A 27,624-nucleotide genomic window follows, 5' to 3' on the forward strand; every position below is an offset into this window, starting at 1 on the left:
TTTTTTGTCAACTTTGTTAATAATAAAGAGCTGCCTTAACAGATTTGCTTCTTCAGATAATATCAAATGCAGATTTGAACCATCCAACCCCTTATGGTTGTTCAGTGCTAATATTGGTCTCTTCCCTCTTCTCTTCTCTTGAAAACAACATTAGTTATTATTCATGCACAGATTGTGTAACATATATCACAAGTATTTCCAGTAATCTTTTGTGGAACTTCAGGGAGAACAGAAAGTGAATTTTATAACTTTATTCTTCGAGTTCATGAACTGCTGAGGGCACAAAGCACTTGTAGTTGTGGTCTCACACTACTCTTTTCAGACTTGGGACTCACAAGTTAAGTACAAAAATATATTTTTAAACAAATATTAATATAGTTCTGCTTTTGTGACTCACCTTAATGGACACAAGTGGAAGAATAGTGGCATAGAGGATTGTCACCTGCGGAGGTGACAATAAGAAGCACTAGGTAAAAATGGTTGCCATGCCCTTTGGCAAAAGCTTCAGTGCCTAACTGAATACCTCTGGGAAGCCCAATAGCAGGACATGAGGGCAACTGACCAGGCATTTCTTTGGGACAAAGATGAAATTCCAAGGTGAAGCAGCCTATTGGTCTTTTTTTAGATATACAGACCACCTCCAAAATATCATGACTCTGGTTCAAAATGGTCTGAACTGAAGTAGCCTGATCTTGAAACTCTGGACCCATCTCAGAGTTTTGCAGGGCTCAGGCAACAATGTCACTTTGATTTCTTGGGTAGGCCTTTTAACCTGCAGGTGGTGCATAGTGGGGATGAGTTGCCTGAGGTGAGGGGAGGAAGCATCAGTCTCCTGGATGTGGGAAAGACATCATAGCCGGGTCTGATTTTGCAGCTCCTAGTATAGGAAGAGTGCCCATTTGTAAAATGAAACTGACAATTAAAAGCACATTGTTAATTCTTATTAAAATATGTGTTGGCAGATGCTTGCTTTGAGAAATAATCAGCATACAGTTCCCACATTCAGCCTAGACAACAGCAACAACAAATTGATAACGGCAATGCAGTAAAATGATTCAAAATGCTGTTTTAAGAGTTGTGCATGGCAAGATTGTTGCTGAGACTGGTCAGGTCTCTCGCCCTACTCCTGGAGACTACCTGAGAGGCATCTTCTGCCTCAAAAAAGCCCTGGACACTTCTCATAGATGGGTTGCTTCTGCTCAGGGGGAGCTTGCTGAAGGGGTAGAAATTATTGTCATGCTTACTATGCCTTTCAAAGAATAATGTTTGTCTCATCCATCTAAAGTTAGCTGTGTCTAAGTCTGCAAGTCTGTGCGAAATAAGTTCCACTGAACCAAGAGAGACTTGCTTCTTTGTAAACGTGCCAAGGAAAGAGGCACACCTTTCACAGGAAAGATCATAAATTGATTTTAAGTAGGTTGTCTACTTAAGAACATGTTAGTTGTTGCAAATGTACTCACTGAACTCAGTGAGACTTACTTTTGAGAAGACAACTGTGGATTATCTGGCAAATCCTGAGTTTTCCTGGAGTGAGGCAATTCTCAGTAGCAGACACATCATCCTGGCACGCCACTAAAAACTCAACACTGATCCCACACTGACAAACATCAGCAAGCAAAGCTGGTCAAAAAAGAAGTTAATGTCAGGATTATTAGCATGCTGTCTTCTATTAACATATAATACCATATATTGAAGAATATGCTTTCATATTAAGAACAAACTTAATTGGTCTCTAAGGGGCTACTGGTCATTAACCAATATTTTATTTTATTATTTATTTATTTAGTTCGACTGTGTCAGACCAACATGGCTACCTACCTGAATCTAGATGCATGTATATTGATCACAGAGCAATATCATCAAAATATACTACAGAAAGAAAATCCATTACATGTAGTATAATTTTTATGTATAGTTGCAGAATACAACCCCCATTATGAAAATGCAACTTGCATGTAAACTCCTGACAAGATCATGTTTCTTCTTCTTACAACCGTTGAATTTTCTGTTTGCAGTTTGGTGCCCTCCCAATTCGGAAATATGTAATTCGGGATTCACCTAAATCCTATTCTGCTCCTCCATGCAACTGTCTCCTCTTCATCAACTCCACATAGCTGAGGATCCCAACGTGCGCCTATGCATATTTTGCTACTCAGTTGTAGGCATCCCTTGAAGGCATCATGCTGAATGCCCAGGCACAAAGGAGTTTGGGCCAACGAGGCACATGTTGGGGGAGGGGAAGGCCAGCGGTTCAGCCCTATTGCACCTTAAAGGTAAAGGTAAAGGGACCCCTGACCATTAGGTCCCGTCGTGATTGTCTCTGGGGTTGCGGTGCTCATCTCGCTTTATTGGCCAAGGAAGCCGGTGTACAGCTTCCGGGTCATGTGGCCAGCATGACTAAGCCGCTTCTGGCGAACCAGAGCAGCGCATGAAAACGCTGTTTACCTTCCCGCCAGAGTGGTACCTATTTATCTACTTGTACTTTGACGTGCTTCTGGACTGCTAGGTGGGCAGGAGCAGGGACCGAGCAACGGGAGCTCACCCCGTCGCGGGGATTCGAACCGCCGACCTTCTGATCGGCAAGTCCTAGGCTCTGTGGTTTAACCCACAGCGCCACCCGCGTCCCTACTGCACCTTACCTAAGCAATAATAACACTACACATAGGCATAGCCAGGATCTATGATGAGGGGAGGGGGCACCCACCTGTCACCATCATTGCCAGATTTACATATAAGCTAAACAAGCTATAGCTTAAGGCCCCACTCTCTTGGGGGCCCAAAAAAATTTAAAGGAAAAAAATCTGGATGCACATTTCAAAATATAAGATAAAAACCAAATAAAATAAAACCTACATACAGCAACAGTGTTTTGTGTTGTGTAGGCTCCTATGATGTAAGCAATGGGCCCCGCCTGCTAGCCTGCTCCCTTAAAATATCACTGGTTTGTTCATTTATACATACAGTGGTACCTTGTTGATATCATCAGTGACTTTGCTTTGGCAAAGACAAGGAAAGTATTGTAATTAAGATCATGTTTGTGTACTGTTTCTATACACAGTATACAATGAATCATGATAAAATAATACAGTTGAATGGGTATTGGGTAGATGCATTAATATAATTAGTCCTGTTAAATAATTTTTTGATCTACAGCCGTGTTTAGTATTGGTATTATTTATGAATGTGACATATTACTAGAAATATTGTCTTTTACACTCACTAAGTATAAGAGGATACAAAGGTCTGCTGTCCCAATGAACAGCGTAGAGTACTATGGTGATATTGATATTATATAAAAATGCATTGTACAGGTAATAACACTTAATTTCATATTAATAAAGCTATTTATAATTCTTTGTAGTTTGCACCATACATTTACACCTATTATTATTTCATGTTATACCAAGTTTCCAGAGACTAGATTATGAGTCTTTGTAAATTGTGTTTCTAAAGGAACTTTTGTTATTGCCAAATGCCAATGTGTTTGCATTATTAAGTTTGCTATGAATAAAAAATCATTTTAAGTTAGAGCTTAATAATTATTTCACTATTAACATTCTTCTTGATTGGGAGCCGCCCAGAGTGGCTGGGGAAACTCAGCCAGATGGGCGGTGTATAAATAATAAATTATTATTATTATTATTATTATTATTATTAATTGCATTTCACTATTAATATACTTCTTCTTAATTGTATTTCCGTTCAGCAATTACTCTGATAAAATACATATTTAGTTATGTGCAAAAGACTTTAGATACCTATTAGGTCCATAAATTACCATAAAGCATATATTCAACAAAAAATTAGTGATAATTTGTTGTTGACAAAGGACAGCTGGACATATAAAAGGCCCCATTACCTTCAGTAACTTAGGGTCTCATCAAACCTAAATCCGGCCCTGGTCATCATCCTCTGCCCGGCTCTATACAGCACATTCTGAATGAAGTAGTTTTAAACTACTTTCTTTTGACCCCAAGTGCTTGGAAAAATCTGTCAAATTATTTCTACAATTTCTGCTTTTAGTTAAGTGTTTTTTAGTTATTTCTTTGATGGGGGGCTCCCTCGTCTCCCCCCCCCCCCCGCTACGCCCTTGGCTCTACACACAAATGATATACCCTCCAACATTTCTCCAATGAAAATAAGGACATCCTAAGGCAGGCTTCCTCAACCTCAGCCCTCCAGATGTTTTGAGACTACAATTCCCATCATCCCTGAACACTGGTCCTGCTAGCTAGGGATCATGGGAGTTGTAGTCCCAAAACATCTGGAGGGCCGAGTTTGAGGAAGCCTGTCCTAAGGGAAAGGGGATCAAATCAGAAACTAGGGCGGCTTCTCTAAATCAAGGACGTTCCTGGGGGAAAAGGGACACTTGGAGGGTCTGAGATAACATGAGAATGGGCCTAGGAATAGGAGAACTCCTGTCCATTTCTGCTTCCTCTCGCTTCCTCCTTTTCCTGCTTCTCCGCCGTCCACATTTCCGCAGCTTATATGAAACAGAAAGTTGCGCAAGGCTGGCCAAAGAGGGATCCGGAAAGAGAAAGTAAAGAGAGAGGGGGCAAAGGTTGTTTGCTCGCGTGTTTGAGATTGTTTGCTGGAAGCGATGGCGGACGGCCGTCAGGGAATCCGGTGAGAGCCTTTTGCAAAAATCCCCCTCGTCGGGACCCGCTTCCCTCCCCTCTTCTCCGCTTCCCTTGAAAGCTGCCCGTCTTCCCCACCCTCTCCCTCCTCGCCATTCCTTTTAATTCATGCTGGAACGAAGTAAAGGGGAAAGAGAGTCCCCGTTGCCCACGTGTTGATTCTTTCTGCCAAGAAAGCTGCAAAGGGGGCTTTTTTTTTTGCGCAGGAAAAAAGCTGCTTCCGGGGCGCTTTTGCTGCGGGCGAACGGGAGAGGCGCGCAAAAGCGCGCAAGGCAACGCAGCCGCGGAAGGAAGCCGCCCCTCCAGTCTCTCCTCCCTGGGCTGAGCGCGCCGCGCCCATGTCAGTGGAGGCGGCCCGCTTTCATCTCCACAGCTAGCGGGACTTGAATTAGTCCCCAAGTTAAGCACCTCCCCAAAACATCTACAAAAACCACAGAAGCAAAAACAAAATAGCTCCAGGAACCATTAGCTTCTTTTCCTAGGGACATGGGAAGTTTCCTCATATGGCATGTGACCCAGGCTTCTCCACCCCTGATGGGGAGACATAGGGAAGTATGCTCTCCACAGGGTTTCAGGATGGGCTCCTTGCCAGCCGTTCCTGGAGATGCTCAGCCACTGGAAGTGAGCTTGAGACACAGGGCAAGAGTCTCTTTCCTAGCCTTGCCTGGGGATACCGGGGATCGAACCGGGAACCTCTGACAAGCAGAGCATGCGTACTTCTGCAGAGATTCCCTTAACTCTGAGATACAGAACATGCCGACCTCCGGGTGTCAGACATGAGAACGTAAAAGCCCCGCTGCAAACAGGATATTGCAAGTTGGAAAAGTTTCAGAAAAGAGGGGAGGGGATACAAAACTTAGTATCTTTTCGTATTTCCCCCCACAAAATACAAAACTTAGTATCTTTTTGTTTTATATTTTTCTCTATAAACCTTAATAACATTAAGTTTTTTTAAAAAGGGAGTGGAGGAGAAAAAGTTTCAAAAAAGGGCAACCTAAATGATCAAAATGCAACTTTCTGCACAGGAAGGAGTAACTCCCCCGTGCAGAAAGGTTGCAGTGTTTGGGACTTTTTAGTTTAGAGAAAAAGTGGTAAAGTTATAGGTGTTTAGAAAGTTATGTACTGCATGGAGAAAAGTTTTCCTACCCTTCTCATAACATTGGAACTCATGGACATGAAATGTAGCTGATTGCTGGAAGATTTGGGACAAATAAAAAAATGTACTTGGTCATTTGGCAATGGATAAACATTGGGACTCACTCCCAGAGTCTGTTGAAAGAGTTCTCAAGAACTCAAAAGCTTGTTCTCTATTTTATGACGATTCACTTAGTCATAGCATTACAATACTAATACTATGCCAATAAAGGTATTCTTATATTGTGGCTTTAGGGCTTTTAAAATCAACTAAAACAGCAGCTCACAATTCCTTTTTTTAAACAATCAGTTTGTTGCTGAAAAAATGGTTGTATGAAGCCAGCCTTGATTTTATATATAAAGTGTTAAGCACCTACTACTTCAGACCTTCATCCGACAGTGTTAAAATTGCATCCACAACTGCACTCTCTAATGGTTTTAAATTGACTGCATCTATTTCTGCTTTTTGTATTCTAAGCTGCTCATTTATATTCGTTATTGTGCATTACACTCTTTTTCACTTTCTCCTGCTAGAGTACCAACTCAGACATACGGAACTGTTGGACAGACATCTGCTCAGTGGACGTTCGGTATGAAAAGCAAGACATTGCGGGCATTAATTATCCTTATTAACCTTGGCTCCATTGAGATGTCACACTAAATCCTAGTTTACCAGGGGTTGCCAATGTGGCTGCAGGTGCTAGCATGCCCACTGGTACCACCTCTGGTGCCTGTGTAAGGTCTTGATGAATATCCATGATGCATGAGAAATTTGCCCTTCCTTCTCAGTTCTTGTTTGCATTGGCTCAGCATTGCTACGTCCTCCCTACATTTTGTGACCATGGCACTTTCTCAAATCCCAAAGGTACCCACTAGTGCCAAACCCATCACTTGTGTAATAAAGACGAAATCTTATATGTAGGTTTCAGTGTTCCGTACGATTCATTATATGTTTGAAAGATGACAACGTTTAACGTCTTCCTTTTCCCTAACTTTCTTGTAGGTGCTGCCCTTCCCAGAGACATGGCTCAGATGCCAGGACCTTATGCTGCTCCTATGTATAACACAGGCACCATATCTGGCTATGAAGGCACAACCGCTGCAGGCAAGCACTTGTTGGTGTGGACCCTAGTTCCCTAAAGCATATGCCAGGGGTAGGCAACCTAAGGCCCATGGCCCACAAGCAGCGCATGGGGGTCGTTTAACCGGCCCACGAGTCACCCCCAAACCGAGCCACCCATTCGGTGAGTCCCTGCACGCTACAGTAAACAAGCCCGGCATGGCATTTCCGCGGTGCTGGAAATAGCATCTCAAAGCTGCGCTCGGAGTTCTGCACTGGTTGCTGATCCGCTACCTGGCCAAGTTCAACACCCACTGCATGAATGTTCCTTTCTGCTATTGCCAAGGAGAACTTTCTTCTAGCACGTTGCTCATGAGACCTGAGAACATTCACAACTGCTTATCCTGCTGTTCTTACCCGAACCCCATTCCTTTATAGGAGGAAAACATTGCCTGCCTCCACCTAACTTGTTTCTTGGACATGGAGGTGGGCAACAGCCGCCCCAGAGAACATGGAAGTAAGTGGATACTGTTATGCATTCTGTTGTGGACTTCCTTCTCAGGGTCACATGATAGTGGTGTGGGTGGGGCCAGAGGCAAAAATGGGCCAAGCAGGGCATGCAGATTTCACCTTTGTTCAGTAGGCTAGTTTCCACAGACACTCCCACATCTCTCCCCAGCCTCCATTCAGAAATTCACAAGGTGTTTTCAGACTTCAAAGACATATTCTAACCGGGCCTGGGGAGAGTTGTGAGGGCCAGGAAAACGGGATATGGTGTGCATATTTGGTTCTTGTCCCTGAGGTCCCGCCCCTCCCAGACAAAAAGGACTATGGGAAGTTTTGGCGGTCATTTTTGCTTATCCCTCCTTTTGGTCCTTTCCTACAGTGTTCCTGCCATTTCAGAAGATGAAGCCAAAGAAGCTTTTATCCAGTACGCTTCCAGCAAGTGCTGCTACAGCACAGACCCAGCCAAAGAGATGGTGTTTAATGACCTACAGTTATTCAATACCTACAGAGTAAGCAGTATATATTGGTAATAGTATAGCTATGCAGGAGCAGCTGGTATGGTGGAGGCAGAGACGCCCTCTGAACGCTGGCATTGCCAGTCCGACACACCTGACTGACTCCACCTCCCTGGGTCCTGACTGGGCAACCTGTTTAACTATTTCACCTCCAGCACTCTCTCATATGTTAACGTCACACTCACATTTCTGGTTCTTCTTGGGATTGTTACCTTCATGAATGTATCTGAACTTTTTAATCTAGTACCAACATCGCTGGATATCTTGCCCATCTCAAAGCAATGCTTTTGCTTGCAAAAACTGTTGCATGAACATTTCCATGCGCTGTTCAAAATTGATACACATTTATGGATTTATTTTCATTAGCCTTTGCCACTTATTTTTTAAGTATCTGCAGTTCTTTTATATTAGCATGGAAACTTGTAGACAGGGACATTCTATTTTTTTAGTATATATAACCATTTTGAATTAATGGATATGAGATGCATTTTACTTGTACTGTTTTGTAGTCTTCTGGTGGTTGCTTTGTGTTGGCTCTAACCAGAGACATTTAAAGGTGTTGCTTCCCTGTGTAATTTCCCTAAGCCAATTTTAAAAATCTGCTGACTATTTCTTGAGTGAAGTGTTTAATTCTTGAAAGTTGTTTCTTAGTATAAATTGGAGACCTTCACTGAATCAAGATCCTCTGAATGGAAGACGGAACCTTATGGGGGTAAGTACCGCTATGCTACGCTACACTACAATCCAGCCCCACCTAGGCCAGACTGAACCATCCAAACCCTTCACAGTGTGGTGCATCTCCTTTTGCTTCTGCCAGCTGAGCTGGCCTCCTGCCAGTCACCAGTTGGGCAGTCAGGAGTCCCGTTGACATTATCCCAGTGGATACCCAACAGAGGGCCTTGAAATGGGTTTCCAAAGGTGGGAATGGGGCTGAGCTGGCCTGGGATGCAATGGATCATGAACTGGTCTAACAGCAGGCATCAGGTGACAGCTTTTCCTGCCCCCACCCCCCAATTCTATGGCCACTGAGCAGCTGAGGATGTTGTGATGGCTCTGCCACTTCACAAAAGGCTGTGTCAGCAGGTGGTGGGAGTTCGGGTAGCAACTGGAGAAGAATTTTACAGGAACCAGCTTTTATTGCTTTCTCAATGCATTCTCAATGTAAAGGACTCAGTATAATATTATTTAACAAGGCCTTCAAACCAAAAAGGATAGATGCATTTAAAAATTGCATTTTGTACATTTGTGTACCTTTGTTCTAAAAAATCTGAAAGCATTAGATGGAACTGTGCTTTAGTATAGACCACCTTATCTCTCCATTTCTGTATGTCCTGAAAACAAGGTGTGGTGGTACTTTGGAAGTTGAATGGAATCCATTCTGGAAGTCCGTTCAACTTCTAAAACTTTCAGAAATAAGGCATGGCTTTCCTGCAGCCAATTGGAAGCTGCGGAAGTCACATTGTATGTTCGGGTTCCAAAGAACATTTGCAAACCAAGCTTTCTTATACCAGGTGGAGCAGTAGATTCCTACCTGCGTGGGACACCTCCTTTGCCTTGGGATGTGAGAGCAGACTCTCCTGGCATGTTCCGAGAGAAAACCCAGAGAATCAGAGTGCCTCATACATCAGCATTAACGGTACAGAGCTAATGTATCAGTGAATATGGTGGTATACGTGGGTCCATGCATTTTGTCTGGCCAGCACCCTTCCCCTCCTCTTTGGCACAGTCCTGTGCCTTTTTTCTTCAAGGTAACTCCCATTGAACTCAGTGGGGCTTACTGCCAGGTAAGTGTTCATGCTGGCTTGTGGCTTGAGGCCCTGATTTTGTGCTGTGTCTGTGAGGGAGGTCAGGGACTGTTTCCCCAACTCTCTAGCTGCCAGTAGCTTATACTCTTGTCCTTATCCTGTAGCTTATACTGTTGTCCTTAATTACAAGATAGTTATTATCTCTGAGTTGTTCCTGTTGTGGGAGAGATTTATGAGAAGCAGCCAGTGACTGTGGGCTAGAGTCACGTAAGAGGGAAGCAGCTCTTTGGAGTTTCTCAGGCAGAATTGAAGGCACAAAGATCATGATCAGATTTATAATGGGATATAAGAGCAGAAAGAAGCGACAGAGGAATGTTGTTGCAAATTGTACACAGGTTTACTGGTAAGAGTTTGTGCAGAAATGGTTGTATAGGCATTTAGGTGGATCATTAGGTGACCCGAGTAATTAGGGTAAGAGGGTTGCGTAATTTTGGAGGTAAAAGAGTTTTGTATTGAAATGAGATGACTGAAGGAAAGTCAAGCAGGAAAGGAAAGTCATACTGTCAGGGACTCAGCGGGAGCGCAGGGAGGAGAGGAGATGGAAAGCGAGGGGGAGCAATCCGAGGGCAGCGTAGGAGAATATGACAGCAGCCCGATAGATTCCATGAGCCTCTCCAGCGAATCGGAAGATTCACAGAAGGGGGCGCCGATGGGCAGGGCAAGGGGCGACCCAAGGGGGACACCCCAGAAGCAAGGGGCCAGCGGGGACTCCCAGAGCACCAGTTGCAAATCAGGACCAGCTTCCCCACCAGAGCGTAGTGGGGGGGAGGAGTCCCAGGTGTCAGAGCCCACATATGCACCACCAGCGAGAGAAGATGAGTCAGGGTGGACCACGCCTCCATCGGAGAGCGAGTTAACGGTTAAGAGGAAAGTTGCAGGCTGGGCGCGCGCGCCAAGTTCAAAGGTACAGGCGAGCGGCACAGAAGGTAGCCCGGATAGGGAACCAGGTCCTAAAGCCCGCCGGAAGGAGGGGCAAGAATCGTCAGGGTCAGCGTCAGAGGAGTCGAGGAAGGATGAGACCCTAGTGGGCAGGAGGGCCCAGAGGAGAAAGGAATTTAGGAAGAGGTGGAGCAAAGCGAGAGTCTTAAACTGGTGTGGAGGGGGAGGAGACTCAGACAGGACTTCGCCGGTCTAAGCTCGGGACGTAGAGCTGCACGCTGCGGCTTTGAAATGGAGACTGAATCTCAATAAAGACTTTTGTACATAACTACAGCCTAGCGTTGGTCCTCTGTGAGCTGGGACCTGGAGGCAGCTCTGACAGTAAGTCCTGTCTCTGATTTCAAAGAACCTCGCAACGTGAGAGGACGCAGCGAGGGGCGAAGATTGGTGCTTCGCGAGCTCACAAAAGCAGCACAAGATGACTACAGAAGAACGACTGGCAGCTTTGCAAGAAGCCGTGGTACAACTTAACGCAGAAATACGAGCGGCAAGGAGGAGAGAAGAGGAATCAGATGCTGTCTGCAAGGATCTGCAAAACAGGTTGGAAATGTTGACTAAACAGGGGCCACCGGCAGCCAAATCAGAAGGGATCGGGCTCGGGAAGAGAGGGGGGAGCCTGGTGTCGCATTTCGATGGGAGTCTGCAGCAATATCCTAACTTCACAGCAGACGTAGTTTTTGCGCTAAAGTTGCTGGAGAAGGACTTTAGAGATGAGCAGGAGAAAGTAGGCTTCATACTAACGCATCTCCATGGAGAAGCTAAAGCGTGGTTGCGCAATCTGTGGAGAGATAATGATCCAGCCCTCCAAAACGCAAAAGCCTTCATTAAGGCGATGGACGATTGTTTTTTATCGGAGATAGATGTCGATGTCGCTAGAAAAGAGATTCACGGTCTGAAACAAGGCAGAGCCACTGTAAGGCAATATCATTCCCGCTTTTTTGCATTGGTCAACGCGCTGGGATGGGAAAAAGATTCAGCGGCCGTCAGGGACCTGTTCTGGGAGGGGCTGAACGGGGCTGTGAAAGACGAAATCGCAAGGGGGGAGAGGCCACGGAGCACTCAAGAAGTGGTCCAGAAGGCGTTGACGATTGGTGTGCGGCTGGAAGAACGTCCCTGGAGCAAAGATGAAGGGCGTTGGGGACGCACGCCAGCAAGGGCACCTCCTTCATTTCCCAGAGACTCAGCGCGCGCTCAATCCACGCCTCCACTGGGAGGGGGAGAGGAGCCGATGGAGATAGGTGGTGCCAAGGCTCAGTCAGCGACCAGAGCCCTCACACCAGGAGCAGCCAAGGTGAAGCCTCCTAGAGGGAACAGGAAGTGTTACATCTGCGAAAGTGCTCAGCATATGGCAAAAGAGTGCCCCCAGAGGCTCCACAAGCACAATGCAGCCTCAGCAAAAGTAACAGAAGCAGCTCAGCAGAGGGAACCGCAGCAGGGAAACGACGAAGTCTGGCTGGAAGCAGAGCCGCTGGGGCCCAGCCAGACGAATCAGTGAAGCAGTCCCCAGGAATCTTACAGCCCACAGACCCCCTCCCGCCCAAACCAGTGGTGCAGCTCACCGCAACACTCCAGCTTCCCAATGGGCTCACCATGGAAGTGCCTATTACCATTGACTCTGGTAGCAATGCAGACTTTATGGGGGTGGATTTCATCAAGCAACATAGCATAGCGCTCCTGCCTGCCACGATGCCCCTGAAAGTAGTGACAGTCGATGGAAGAGAATTGCTGGGGGGACAGGTGGTACAGCAAACGCCGCCAATGGTGATGCGCATTGGAAATCACCGCGAAGTCATCAGCTTCAACGTCACCCAACTGTCAGACACGCCCATAGTGTTGGGCATGAGCTGGTTGGACAGGCACAGCCCGGCATTGGCATGGTACCAGCGTAAATTGACCTTCTGCTCCTCCTACTGCGCAGAACATTGCATCATGACTAACCAGGAGGACGAGGGGCAAGAGGATGACCCACAGCTACAACTGGGCATGCTGCAAGCTGTACCCGACAAGTACAAGGCGTTTTTGGAGGTCTTCTGCGAGAAGGAAGCGGACAAGCTGCCTCCCCACAGACCCTACGACTGCAAGATTGACCTCCTGCCGGGGGCAACGCTGCCGACCGGAAAACTGTACTCCATGTCTGAAGACGAACTGCAAGAGCTCAGGGAGTTCATAGATCACAATTTGAAGCGGGGATTCATCCGAGAATCCAAAGCAGTGGGGGGCAGTCCTGTTTTCTTTGTGAAGAAAAAAGACACGCCCCAGAAGAGGCTTGTAGTTGATTTCAGAATTTTAAATTCGAAAACCAAGCCCACGGCTTTCCCGATGCCCAAGATCGACGACTTGCTCGCGACGGTGAGAAAGGGACGCATCTTCACCAAGCTGGATCTACGAGGGGCGTACAATCTTATACGCATGCGGGAGGGCGACGAGTGGAAGACGGCCATGTTCACGCCCTTGGGCACCTATGAGTATAGGGTTATGCCTTTCGGTTTACAAAATGGCTCCCACTGCTTCCAAGCCTTCATGCATCACGTGTTAGCGGGGCTCCTATACAAGAAGTGCGTCTGCTTCCTGGACGACATTCTGATCTTCTCGGAATCGCAGGAGGCTCACGAGAGAGATGTCAAGGAAGTCCTGCAAAGACTACGGGAGCACAGGCTTTACGCCAAGCTGGAGAAATGCCAGTTCGACATGACGGAGGTGGATTTCCTGGGCTACAAGCTGTCCGACAAGGGAATCGCCATGGACAGCGCCAAGGTACGATCAGTACTGGACTGGAAGAGCCCGCGCAATCGGAAGGAGGTCCAGAGGTTTGTCGGCTTTGCTAACTTTTATCGCAAGTTCATCAAGGGTTTCGCTATGCAGACGGCGGCCATCACGGACACCCTCAGCTCCAAGAAGAAGAAGTTCATCTGGACGGACCAGGCGGAGCAGTCCTTTCAGAAACTCAAGCGTCTTTTCGCTTCCGAGGAACAACTGCTGCATGTGAACCCCAGCAAGCCCATGAGGGTGGAGACGGATGCCTCCGACAGAGCCGTGGGGGCAGTCCTGTTGCAGCGAGACCCGCAAGGGGATTGGAGGCCGTGTGCTTTCTACTCCAGGAAGCTCAGCAAGTCAGAGCAGAACTACACCATCTGGGACAGAGAGTTGCTGGCCATTCATGCAGCATTCAAGGCGTGGCGGCACTTCCTCATCGGAGCCAAACACACGGTGCAAGTTCGCACGGACCATAAGAACCTGGAGTACTGGCGCACGGCGCGGTTCCTGAACCAGAGACACATCCGCTGGGCGGAGTTCTTTGCGGATTTCGACTTCAGGATAGAATATATCCCCGGAGACAACAACGTCATGGCGGATGCGCTATCCAGGAAGCCGCAGTATCTGGAGGAAGCAGCACCGGTAGCGGCCAAACACATTTTCGCACCCAAGGCGTGGGCATGCGCTTCTGCCACAATAGACCTGGAAGCGATACGGCGCGAGCTGCGAACAGATTCCTTCGCGCGCTCCAAGATGGAGGAGGTGCGCAGCGGCACGGCAAAGGACGACGAGTTCCAGATACGCGACGGACTGCTCCTCCGCAAGGGGGCCATCTACGTACCGGGAGATGAACTCCGCGCGACAGTACTGCAACAGCTACACGACGCACCCAGCGCCGGACATTTCGGCAGGGAAAAGACGGTGGAATTAGTAGCCAGAGACTTTTGGTGGCCCAAGATGCGGGGAGAAGTCGCGGAATACGTCACGAGGTGCGACACCTGCCAAAGGGCCAAGCCAGTACACAGACCGCCGGCGGGACTGTTAGAACCGCTACAGACCCCGTCCGAACCGTGGGAGAGGGTAGCCTTGGACTTTGTCACTGACCTGCCCAGCTCGAGGGGCAAAACAGCAGTACTTGTGGTAGTCGACATGTTCACCAAGATGGCGCACTTCATTCCTTGCGCGAAGGTGGCCACAGCGGAACAGACAGCCAAGCTGTTCATAGACCACGTGTTCAAGGTACACGGCCTGCCAAGGTCTATCCTGTCTGACAGGGGGCGCCAGTTCATCTCGAGTTTCTGGCGGAAGCTGATGGGGATCCTGAACGTCAAGGTCAACCTAGCGTCGGCAAGACACCCGCAGACCAACGGACAAGCGGAGAGGGTCAACGCCGTCATGCAGCAGTACCTGAGATGTTACGCCAACCAGCAGCCCTCGACCTGGGTGGACTATCTGCCCCTGGCCGAGTTTGCATACAACAACACACAACACGTGTCCACGGGGGTGACACCGTTTTTTGCCAACCACGGGCGACATCCCAGGACCTTCCCGGGCTTAGAGAAAGAGGGGGAGGGGGAGCCACAGGGAGCAGAGGCATTGGCAGAGGAGTTACAGGAGGTCCATGAACAGCTCCGTAGACAGTTAGACCTAGCAAAACACGTATACAAGATGCAAGCAGACAAACACAGAAGAGTGGGGGAGGACATACGGGTAGGGGACTGGGTCTGGTTAGCGGCCCAGGCAGTGCCGGCCAGGTCCTTAGCTAAGAAGAAGCTAGGACACAAGCAGTTGGGCCCTTACCTAGTCGAGGCACAGATCAACCCAGTGGCTTTCCGTTTGACACTACCGGAGGGTTCCAGAATGCACCCGGTCTTTCATAGATCGGTGCTAACGCCCTACAAGGCACCTCACAGGTTTCAGGAGCCAGGAACAGCTCCCAGTCCGCTTAGAGATGCACCCATGACAGGGGGGTCGCCGAGGGCGGGGCCACTCAACGAGGTGACGGAGATTTTGGACTCGAGATGGGGGGAAGAGGGAGTCGAATATCTCATCGCAAGGGAAGGTGCCCCGGCCAGCGCCAACAGCTGGGTGCCGTACTATGCGGTGGAGGAGCACTACCTCAAAGACGAGTTCCACGCACTCTTCCCACACAGGCCCATGCCGGAGGATTATTTTGACGAATATCTTTTCACCCCCACACTCTCAGCCAGTACGTTTCAGGGGTTCTCCTCGGTTGAGGAGACGGTTCCAGAGACTACCTCGCCGGAGGGGTCGGTCTCAGACTTGGGTGCGGAGCGCTCTTATTGGTGGGACACTCAACCCGAGGAGGAGTGGCGCAGGAGACTGCTCAGAGGTCCCTGGCACGCAGACTACCCAGAGGAAATGGGGGAACAAGGGGGCATGGACGGGTTGGGGGAGGATCCTGGTTTCGAGCACGCCGGCAACGAGATGGAAGCGGAGGAGAGCGACGTCGATGTACCCGTCACGGACTGGCAGCATGCCAGGGGGGGAGACCAGTATCCGGCATGCACCCCCACAGCATTGGAGCACCCGGAACCCACGCCAGAGGAGGGGGAGGGGGGAAGGGGGGGCTTCGAGGGGGGGATGGATGTCAGGGACTCAGCGGGAGCGCAGGGAGGAGAGGAGATGGAAAGCGAGGGGGAGCAATCCGAGGGCAGCGTAGGAGAATATGACAGCAGCCCGATAGATTCCATGAGCCTCTCCAGCGAATCGGAAGATTCACAGAAGGGGGCGCCGATGGGCAGGGCAAGGGGCGACCCAAGGGGGACACCCCAGAAGCAAGGGGCCAGCGGGGACTCCCAGAGCACCAGTTGCAAATCAGGACCAGCTTCCCCACCAGAGCGTAGTGGGGGGGAGGAGTCCCAGGTGTCAGAGCCCACATATGCACCACCAGCGAGAGAAGATGAGTCAGGGTGGACCACGCCTCCATCGGAGAGCGAGTTAACGGTTAAGAGGAAAGTTGCAGGCTGGGCGCGCGCGCCAAGTTCAAAGGTACAGGCGAGCGGCACAGAAGGTAGCCCGGATAGGGAACCAGGTCCTAAAGCCCGCCGGAAGGAGGGGCAAGAATCGTCAGGGTCAGCGTCAGAGGAGTCGAGGAAGGATGAGACCCTAGCGGGCAGGAGGGCCCAGAGGAGAAAGGAATTTAGGAAGAGGTGGAGCAAAGCGAGAGTCTTAAACTGGTGTGGAGGGGGAGGAGACTCAGACAGGACTTCGCCGGTCTAAGCTCGGGACGTAGAGCTGCACGCTGCGGCTTTGAAATGGAGACTGAATCTCAATAAAGACTTTTGTACATAACTACAGCCTAGCGTTGGTCCTCTGTGAGCTGGGACCTGGAGGCAGCTCTGACACATACCATACATTTAAAGCATCGTCATACTAATTTAAACACTCATAGATTCCCTCAAAGAATTATGGGAGCTGTGGTTTGTTAAAGGTGCTGAGCATTGTTAGGAGCTGCATGTTCCCTTCACAGAACTACAGTCATACCTTGGAAATCAAACGGAATCCGTTTTGGAAGTCTGTTCAACTTCCAAAATGTTTGGAAACCAAAGCGCTGCTTCTGATTGGATGCAGGAAGCTCCTGCAGCCAATCGGAAGCTGTGGAAACCCTGTCAGACGTTTGGGTTCCAAAGAATGTTCGAAAACCAGAACACACACTTCCGGGTTTGTGGCGTTTGGGAGCCGAAATGTCCAAGTACCAAAGCGTTCGGGATCCAAGGTACAACTGTACTATGTCCAGAGTTCCACGTGAAGAGGAAATTCTTATTAATTCACTCTGAAAATGGTAGCTCTGGGAATGGAAGACATTGTGACCCAGTCCCAAGGTTTGTGCACTGGAAGAGCCTACGTTGGGTGTTTTCCATCTTGTTGGCTGTAACAGCTAGGTTCTGCCTTAGCCCAATGTCTGCAAGCATAGAAATCATAAGGTTGTGGCTGAGATTGAAATTCTGAACCTTCTGACAGTAGAAGACCTGGGTGGGAACCTTCTAGAACTTGTTGCAGTTCAGCACCCATAACAAACTCCGGTTCCTAGAATTCTTTGCGGGGGGTGGGGGGTGGAGCCATGGCTGCTTAAAATGGCACCATAACACCTTGAATGTATGTTATGAATGTGGCCATAGCTTAATGCAAAACAAATGGAAGCCCACCAGATCCTCTTAACATTGCCTGCTTTCATTATGAACAGCATAGTATTTCCAGACAACCCAGGTCCAAATAAAAGCTGCTGGCTCCGTTTTGACGCTCTCCTTTCTTTGATTTTGAAGGCTTGCCCGACATGTGGATCGACTGGTAGACGTCACTGCAGTAAATGCAATGGCAACAGCAAGGTAAGTAGTTGTGAGTAAGGGGGTTGTTTTGCTTAGTGTGGAGTTTTTGTTTTGTAGAAAGATGAGAACACAGATAAGAAAATAAAAGGTGGTGGAGGAAAGAATATTTCTTTTGCGCAGTAGCCTGTCCTGCTATTGTCTAAACAGCAGATGGGATGTTGACTAGTAGAACCAAATTGGAACCCCGGAGATATAAACCAGAAAGCCAGTAAATATTTGATATAGCAATTGTACTGGATGTCTGGGGTATACGTTTTCTATGCTGGTTTTTCTTCCATATTTGGAAACTCAGAACAGAGAACAATTAACACGACTGACTACGTAATCATGGATGTGAGAAATATTAATTAAAGTAAACATTGCAATGCCGCCCAAAATTGATAAAAGTCACGACTAACAACTCTTCCATCAATTTTTAATCTGTTAATTCAGAAAAAGTTTATTTTTATTTTTAAAAACCTACATTTTTACATGCTTTGTGAAAATAGAAAGGAATGAAGTATGGTGGAATCAAATAGAGTATCAGTTCACAGACTGATGGAACTGGGCAGCTTCTCTTATTAAGAGGCAAGAAATCTCCAGCTGCATCTAGGCAGTGTTAAGAAAGCAGAAGGAGAAGGTCAACACCTCTCACTTGGATGGAATCAGCCAGGTTGGGTCAAGGAGACAGGGAAGTCCTCTGTCACAGAGGGAAGACCTTTGGATTTTTGACCAAGACAGAGTGGTGTTCAGGATTGATCCTTCCCCTTATACTTCAGCACCATGTTTCATGAGGTGCAGGAAACAGATTTTCTAATAATTTTTTTGTCTGAGATGGCAGCAGTTTGAGGTTCATAGGGCATTTTAAAAATACACTTGGTGGAGAGTAGAATCTGATTCCCGGGGTGGGGGTGGGGAGATAGTCCCCCTTGTTTCCCACAAGCAAGTCACCCAAGACTCTCTTGTCTTGAGAACCACCAGAAGCAGGTGGAATTGAGAAGGCTTGGATCTAGCCAATTTTTCTGACAGGTCTGCAGTTACAGCTGACTTTGTGGTCCATTTGCCCATAGGAACACCTCTTCGCAACAGTGTCCTCATTGGGGATATGTACAAAGGTGGTGCCTTGGGCCTCTCCATCTACATTCCCAGGGTGTTACAAGATGGACATCTTTGCTTCGGCAGATAGCACCTTAATGACTGATAGAGAAAGCAGTGAAGTGATTCCTTGTTAAAGATGATCATGGAGATCTGTTTTTGCCCAACGAGGGTTTTGTTTGGAGTTACCCTGCTTATTTCTGGCTCTTTTGTCTAAAATTAAATCCCAACAGCAACAGTGTGGGAGATGTCATGGAAGAGGAGTCCGGTTTGTGGATGACACATGTGACCTGTGTTCAGGAAGTGGACTTGAAAAGTGCGTGAGTCAATATGCAAATATATGAGGAAGATGCTCATTTTTATTTTCACTGTGGGGTTAGAGTGTTGCACTATGTGTGACAATTGCACTGCTTCCTGCTCCCCTGATACGTGAGATACCATGGGCAATCGTATGGTGGAGTTTCAAGCTATAGGTTCAACAGATGATAGGTTCACACGTATACTGTGCTAATGCATGCATGTGTAAATATCTACTTTTATCTAGTTACTATAGCTCAGGGACCATGAAGTCTTTGCTTCAAATCTTGCCTTTGCTGTGAACTGAGGCTGTATACACACTATATACCTTAAAAGCACATTCAAAGCACATTCTTTCCCTCAACGAATTCTGGGCACTGTGGTTTTCTCCTCTCAGAATTAAAATTCCCAACAACGCCCAACAAAATACAACACCCCTTAATTCTTTGAGGAAAATAATATGTTTCGAATGTGTTTTATATGTATCATGGGTGCTCAGCCTCACTCATTGGCCTTTGGAAAGCTGCAGGATGAAAGAGACATCTGCAGTATGGGAATAATAAGACTTAGCTTACCCTCAGAGGTGTGAAATGTTTAAAATACTGCATGTGAAGGACTTTAAAGACCCTAAGTTAAATTTTTAAAATTAAAAATATAGGAAGCATTGTCCTAGATCTTTCTGTAACTGAATTGATTCAGTTTCTGTAACTGAAGTGATTCAAATGTATTTTGCACTTGGGAAGTGCACTTGTGCCCAAATGTAAAATAAAGCAAAAGGCGTTGCCTAATAGCAGCACCCTGGAATGAGGGCTATAGTGAAACGGCCCCAAAAACTAGAAATATAAATGGAAGTCTCTTCTGTTTATGATTTTTTGCATTCAGAGACGTGTGCTATTGTTTTGCAAAATTTGAATTAGCGTGAAAAGTTAGACAGCCCTCATGTGAATGGAGAAAAGATCCTGCAGGCCTTACTTTTCACCTCCCCATTGGTCCCAGGCACATGCAGACTGTTAAGAAGATGGTGATCTGTCATTTTAATCTTTTAATCTTTGTGAAATTTTCTGTGTACATATAATTGCTATGATGATGCAGCAGCCTCCCTGAAGCTAAAGCTGGTCTATGCCTAGTTGGGGACATATGGAAGCCTGTAGGAGTTTCATGGTGGAAAAATTCATATGAGAGAAAGGCTTAGGGGTATGTTTGAAACAGAAGGATCCTAAGAAAGCAAATAAAGCAGATCTCCAGCCCTTCACCCAAACTATGGGGCATGCCACACTTCATCTCTCTGTGTGCCTGTGTTGGCTAAGTATATTCAAGAGAGCAGAAATAGAGTTGCCATCCCCTGACTAGTATTGGCCATAATGGAAAATGTTGCTAACTGAAAAAGAAGCTCAGCTTGTTATGCGTCCTGAGGTCCAGGAGATGGCACCATTTCCCAACAGAAAAACGAAACAAGAAGACAGCTCTAGAACTGAGAAACCTCTATTCCATTGGTTTTGCCGGATTATCCTTTCCTTTTGTGTGTGTGTGTGTGTTTCAGCCGGGCTCACAAAGTACCAAGCTTTATGCCGAGTAGTTTCATTACATTTTATCACACCTTGTGTTTTATTACATTTTATTTACAGTTGCCAGCAGTGTTCTGGTATGGGAAAAACAGTCTGCAATGATTGTGAAGGAAAAGGACAACTGCTGTCGTTCATTGAGCTGCAAGTTGAATGGTAAGTCTTGTCAAAATAGACTGTGGTGGAAAGGGGAGGCCGCTTCTAACGGTGTGGAAAATTGGCTCTGCCTACCAGAGCCGCCTGAGTTTTACATTCAGCATCTTGAGTGAGCAGGTCCAGTATAGATGTACGAATGGTTACTCAACTGATCTGGAAAATATGGGCTTGAGACCTCTTGTCATTTAGGTTAGTGTATGGGGCTAAATGAGGCACTGCTCTGGCTCAGTCCGCACCGACGGCTACCTTTGAGCATTGTGCCAGTTTTGTGACTTCATGAATTTATGGTCAGCGCCTGATGTGGTTCAGTTCTCCCATGGGACTGCACTGTGTTTGATATACCGTAATTTTCGCTCCAAAACACGCACTTTTTTGCTCCTAGAAAGTAAGGGGAAATGCCTGTGCGTGTTACGGAGCGAATGTACTCGACCGGAGCCATGGCTGCCGTCAGTCAAGCAAAGCGGGAGCCGCTTCCAGGGCTTTGCATGGCTCTAGCTTTGATTGCTTTACAGCCAGGAGGAGGGGGAGGAGCCGAGGAGGAGGGAGGGAAGGAGAGCCATGGCAGCAAAGCGGGCAGCAGCCGCTTACACGCGAGGAGGAGCCACAGCGAGCCGGAAAAAAGCGCCGCGTAGCCAGCAACAGCTGCTGCAGCCTCAGCTAGCAAAGGTCCGTGCGCTCTCTAAATGGAGCAATGAGGCTGCAGAGGGACGGCAGGGCACAGGAGGGCTCTGAGCCACGAGCGCAGTGAAAACCAGTAAAAAAGTTTTTAAAAAGGCTGCTGGGGACAGGAGGGCACGGGATGAGGGAGAGGGGGAAATTACGATTCTCCCAGCGTCTTAGCTGATCTGCTGAGCAGGACTTGGGTTGCAGGGGATTCACCATTAGCTGCGTAAAGCAGCAAAGAGGGAGAGAAGGAGCAAAGCGGGGGAGGAAAGGAGCTGCTTACACTGCTGTAAGTGGCTGCTGTCCAGTTGGCTCCTTTAAAGCAACAGTGCTCTTTCCCTCCCCCCTCCCCGCTCAGCTCACCGAAAAGCTCCTTTTCCACATTCCCCACGCGAGCTCCTTCTCCTCTTAAACCCCTCTCCTGCATCATTAGCAGCATCCTTCTCTACACACCCCATGCATGTTCCTTCTCCCCTTAAACCCCTCTTCTTCATCATTAGCAGCATCCTTCTCCACACACCCCATGCATGTTCCTTCTCCCCTTAAACCCCTCGCCTGCATTATTAGCCGCATCCTTCTCCACACACCCTACGCGTGTTCCTTCTCCCCTTAAACCCCTCTTCTGCACCAAAACACACACACATGTGGCTGCAATGGTGCAAAAACGTGGTTACAAAGCATGGATCCATGTGGATTTTTGCATTGGGCTACCCCAAACTCACCATCAGATCATGTCTGTGGCCACAGCATGAACCACAAAAATCATATATCCACTGTTTCGTTTAGAATATTTTTTTCTTGTTTTCCTCCTCTAAAAACTACGTGCGTGTTATGGTCAGGTGTGTGTTATAGAGCAAAAAATACGGTATGTTGGAGATTGGGTCGGCTCTTCGACCCCACGTAAAAAGGTTACATAGCAGGGGGAGCCATTTTGAGAGCGTTTGGTTTGAGAAGGGTGTTGTGCTGTGAAAACAAAGAAAGGCTGCAGGTTGTCATTACAACTCTCCTGCCTTTTGCCTTCATAGGAAGAACAACGTTTATGAATATGTGGCAGATGAAAGATCTGGATTTCCTATCGAACTCTTCAAAACGGTTACTGGAGAGACGTTGTTTGTTGATGACAGCCCTATGGTAATGAAATGCTTTCAGCAAAAGCAGTAATGCAAAGAGAGGCAGGACTTGAAAAGGAATCAACTTAAGTGTTGACAGTTAATTAATTGGTGGAGCATATTTCACCATATAATGTCCCCCAGACACATAAACCTCCCCCCACCCTATTCCAACCTCTGCTACCTCTCCCTCACCCTGAGCCACAACACACACACACAATCATAAAAGTAATTGTAGCCATACAAAAATACACGGGTAGGAATGTGACATGTTTGTAAAGTCATCCAGAGCCTGTTAAAGATTTAGTGTGATAAAAAGGTTGCAGAGGCCTATGGCTGTAAACAGGTTTTCATTAATTCATAAAGTGATACTACAGTGGTATCTCAGATTACATACGCTTCAGGTTACAGACTCCACTAACCAGAAATATTACCTCAGGTTAAGAACTTTGCTTCAGGATTAGAACAGAAATCGTGCTCCGGCGGCATGGCAGCAGCAGGAGGCCCCATTAGCTAAAGTGGTGCTTCAGGTTAAGAACAGTTTCAGGTTAAGAACGGACCTCTGGAACGAATTAAGTACTTAACCCGAGGTACCACTGTAGTTCAATTGAATCTTTCAGGAAACCCACTGGCAGCGGCAGAACATAAGCCCTTTCTCCCCCTGCTCTCCGTTACCAGGTCAGGCCTGACCTGGCAGCGGAGGTGAAGCTGCTGAGGCCAGGTGCATCTCACCGCAACTGAGATGGGATGCTCTCCACCGCCAGGTCAGTAGTGCGCCCCCTCTCAAAATTGTCCCCTGGCACCCCCCACTCTATGCCTCTGCCTACTCGGTAGCTTACAGCCAAATCGTACAGTGATCCTACTATTTTAGAACCTGCAATATGCCCATTGTTTGACAGATCCTGACCCCCAACCCCAACAGTGGCAGTCAGAAAATAGTTTTAGACAGGAATGATGGTTTAAACGCAATCTTCCAAATAGCTTAATAATGCATTTAATGGATTAAAAGAAGTTTTTCATACCCGGTGATTTGTTAAGACATGATTTGAAGATTTTGCATCTAAATGGCATTTCCAGAAAACATGCATATAGTTTGTGTGAGGCTGGGGTATACATTTTCTATAAAGCACCCTCGTAGTTCCCAAACTATTGCTGGCCTTGATAGCCAAGGCAAACCTTGTGGACCTATCACTCTGAACGAAGTCAGGGACAATCCCTCACTTTCTTCCCGGCTGGGGAGGATGTGGGTTGGGCAACGCAGGGGAGAACAATCTCTGTGCTCCTCCTTCCAGTCATGGAACTGGAGAAATTTTGGTGTTGGGTGACAGTGGCGCTTGGCCCACTTCAGTAGTGCATTTGTCAAATGGCAACACATTTTTCTGTGGAGGCCCAGGCTGGGGCTTGTTTCGGCACTGGGCTGCCAGAGCATTAACAGTGCCAAAGTGGGAACCTAACCTCTCTCTGGCTCCCATTTCCACTAGACGTTGAAAACAGCATCATACCACATTCAACAGTCATGGCTTTCCCCCAAGGAATCCTGTGAACTGTCTTTGGTTAAGGATGCTCAGAGTTGTTAGGAGACCCCTATTCCTTTCAGAAAGCTGCAGTTCCCTCCCAGAGTGGTTTATTAATCCCTCTTCCCAGGGAACTCTCTTGATAATTTTGTGTAAAATAGAAAGGGCTGGACAGGGACATACTGGGTTGCCCAGAAACAGCCTGGCTTCATCATCTCATATTGGCAACAGTAGTTTGCTCTGCATTTTACTTACCTGTCCGCAGTGCAGGCAAGAGGCTTTTCTTGGGTGGTATGCAGTTGCATTTTAGAGAGTTCATGTCTACATAATGTGATAAAACAATGACTAGCCTGCTCTTGCTCCTCGCTCTGGACTTCAGGGTTTTTTTTGTATGTCTTTGAAATTTGTGTTTCCATAGGTATATCCAGTGATTAGTTTCCCTGATTTTGGCGTCAGTCAAGCCTCCAGCTATGCCGTTGAACAACACCAAGCTCAGTTTGCATCTACAAGGCGGATACTGAGGCAGGCAAGTGCTGTGAATATTAACTGAATCACCACTGAGGCGATGGTCCTCAGTGCTGTGGTCCAAGAGAATTGCCTGGAGCGCTTCCTTCCCCCATGCAGGGTCATGGTGAAATTCATACATCGGCCTGTGCCCTTGCAAACATTCTAAGCTTTGTAGGCTTTTTCCATATTGTTTGGCCAAGTTCCTACATTGGCAGCACCCTCGGCTAGTTGGGTCAGAGAATAGGGATGGGGAACTTCTGGCTTTTCAGGTGTTGTTGCTCTCCAGCTTAAGTAAGCCCAGCAGGCATGCCCAGTGGTTTGGGACAAGAACGTCAGGAGCGTCACAGATTCCCCATACCTGCCAGATAGGGCTGCAGCATGTCCGTATTCAGAATGTGCCTAACTCTTGCCATTCTTCTATGTATAAAAGAAAGCCATTCAGGTTTGAACATTTCTGCAAACGATACACTGATATTTAGACCCTAAAAGTATCTTCTTTGTGTTTTTACAGAGGCAAACAATTGAACTGATACTTCTCACCAGGGTACAATATTTGTGGCATGGAAAACCTTACTCCTTCTATGTTTATGGCAAGGAACGCAAGGTGCATGCGGAGGATTATCCACAGAAGTGTTGCTGTACCATCCTGTGATTATTATGGGCTATTTCAACCGGTGTAAAAGAAGCACTGTTGATTAAAACTTGTGGAATATTTGCAGTCCCTCCTCATCCCATTTTTTTTTAAAAAAGAAGTCTATTGTCCCACTTTATAAGAATTGTGGAAGACATAAAGGACTAAAGTTTGCCAAACTCCAGGATTACATATTAGAAGGAGAAAGAAGAGCTATCAGTGCAAGGATGTCTCGTGCACAACAGAACATTCCTGCCCCCCCCAGCGTGTCTCCTGAATATGTTCTTTTTTAATGCTTTATTAATATTAAAAGATATAACAAAGAAATATATATATATAATCAAAATAGAAATACAAAAAGAAAATCACATTATTTGTTCACTGTACATTCTTCAGTTCCCTACCACTTCCTGCCACCCATCATGCATTTATTTCTTATTTTATCTAGTGCACTATTAATCTCTATTTTCTTTTTAATTGTCAATAATATATCCTCTTATAAATATCCATCATAACACAGAAATCATTCAAATCCTGCCACTTTTATACTAATACAATAATCTCTAAGATTTTTTTTATACATGTCCCATTTCCAAATAAATGTTTGTTCAGTATTACCTCTCAATTTGTCTTGCATTTTTGCCAGTTCGGTGAACTCCATCAATTTACTTTGCCACTCCAACTTTGTTGGGATTTTCTCTCCTTTCCAGTTCATTGCAATTAGTATTCTTGCTTCTACAGTAGCATACAAGAATATTTCTCTCGCAATTTTTGGTATGTCTAGGCCAAGTATCCCTAATTTTCTTGACCCTTCCACTTACCAAATATTTCAACATTTGCTTGAAATATTTTTATACATTTTAGATAATTTTAGTGGTGTCAGGTACCATCGGAACTGCTTCATATTAGGGTGTAACATGCAGTGAATTTCTTATTGACCTTCCATAAATTTTCCCAGGCGGTCATTGGGATGTTGTAGCCAAAGTCTTGGGCCCATTTGACCATAACAGATTTTACCTCTTCTTTCTGGAGCTCCCTGGAAAGTATTTTTGGAAAGTACAGTGGTGCCTCGCAAGACGAAAAGAATCCGTTCCGCGAGTCTCTTCGTCTTGCGGTTTTTTCGTCTTGTGAAGCAAGCCCATTAGCGGCTTAGCGGATTAGCGCTATTAGCGGCTTAGGGGCTTAGCGGATCAGCTGATAAACGGCTTAGCGGATCAGCTGTTAAGCGGCTTAGTGGCTTAGCGGATCAGCTGATAAGCGCCTTAGCGGCTTAGAAAAAGGGGGGGAGGGGAAAAAAACCGCAGGAACTCGCAAGACATGTTCGTCTTGCGAAGCAAGCCCATAGGAAATTCGTTTTGCGAAGCACCTCCAAAACGGAAAACCCTTTCGTCTAGCGGGTTTTCCGTCTTGCGAGGCATTCGTCTTGCGGGGCACCACTGTATTTTTGCTTTTGAGTTTACCAATTCTTTTTCCAGTCTGGATGGTCCCACCCTGCCTAGAGGAGGAAAGGGGCTGGACTTTGTTGGTGCCAGCAGCAGTAGCACTCGAGTGGCTTGCCATTTTAAGCAGCCCCTCTGCGGAGCCCTTTCGCACACCACTCATTGTCCCTCCACAGCCACCACTGCCAGCCCCTGCCACTCGCAAGAAACAGGTAAGCAGCCACCGGGGCTCGCGATGCTCTTGCATCATTCCCCCCCCCCCCAATAGCCCGGCCCCCCACTAGGTCTGAGGGACAATGGAGCGGCCCCCTGCTTAAAAAGTTTGCTGACTCCTGATCTAGTGCAACTGTTTCATTGAATACTCATGCTTTGATTTCTCTGTTGCTATCTGTGGGGAGCGATCTCTTTGTCATCCTGAGAGCATTTTGAAATCGTTTTTCAATGTGAACCAGAAAAATCACCAGATAAACGATTCATTCTACTCTTTATATAGATCTCTGTAGTCTCTCTCACTCTCTCCTTCCCTCCCTCCCTTCTGCTCTCCCTCTTTCACCCCTAAACGTTCCGTGTCATTGAGTTCTTATGGGGTGTTTTGGTTTCCCCCCTCCTTGATAGGATTTATTCCTACAGGGTTTTTCTGCAAACCTAGTGCTACCTTAGGGATACCCCAAGTCTGCCTATGCCTTTACTGTGGGTGGTGCAGTTTTGACTCCAGATACATGAGCACAATAATACACATTGGAGACAGAGGGCACGATGGAGGGGCTGCACTCCTTCTCAAGGGGTAGGTCAAGAGCTGGAGGTTACACCTGGATTCATATTTGTCATTAGTGACCCCTGTGACTAGCTTTGTCTGTTGGCCAGGTATGGCCATATCTGGGTCAGAATAACTTGACCACTACCAAAGAGCATACTATTCATGTAAGCGATGACAGCAGCGCGGATATTACCGGCCCAGAGTCCCGACCAGAG

General features: G+C 47.0%; 1 protein-coding gene across 1 annotated transcript; it reads left to right on the forward strand.

Annotated features, from left to right (window-relative positions):
- The first annotated feature begins 4,527 nt into the window (after positions 1-4,527).
- Positions 4,528-25,830, forward strand: LOC307208820 (protein SSUH2 homolog). The gene is made up of 13 exons (XM_079963803.1): positions 4,528-4,626; positions 6,306-6,361; positions 6,775-6,876; positions 7,270-7,348; positions 7,718-7,847; positions 8,505-8,565; positions 9,365-9,489; positions 17,638-17,700; positions 19,008-19,090; positions 20,697-20,789; positions 22,478-22,583; positions 24,494-24,601; positions 25,094-25,830. The coding sequence occupies exons 1-13, from the start codon at positions 4,601-4,603 to the stop codon at positions 25,232-25,234; spliced, it is 1,173 nt and encodes a 390-aa protein (XP_079819929.1). The 5' UTR covers positions 4,528-4,600; the 3' UTR covers positions 25,235-25,830.
- The last annotated feature ends 1,794 nt before the right edge of the window (positions 25,831-27,624 follow it).

Source organism: Podarcis cretensis (assembly GCF_951804945.1).
Source record: "Podarcis cretensis genome assembly, chromosome: 2".
Taxonomy (NCBI): domain Eukaryota; kingdom Metazoa; phylum Chordata; class Lepidosauria; order Squamata; family Lacertidae; genus Podarcis; species Podarcis cretensis.

Bases quoted from the DNA above. Each gene is read 5' to 3' on its own strand.
- LOC307208820 (XM_079963803.1), top strand. From the start codon at position 4,601: ATGGCGGACGGCCGTCAGGGAATCCG. The intron at 8,566-9,364 runs GTAAGTACCGCT...TTCTTATACCAG, and splicing joins GAAGACGGAACCTTATGGGG to GTGGAGCAGTAGATTCCTAC. The intron at 19,091-20,696 runs GTGCGTGAGTCA...TTTTATTTACAG, and splicing joins TCAGGAAGTGGACTTGAAAA to TTGCCAGCAGTGTTCTGGTA.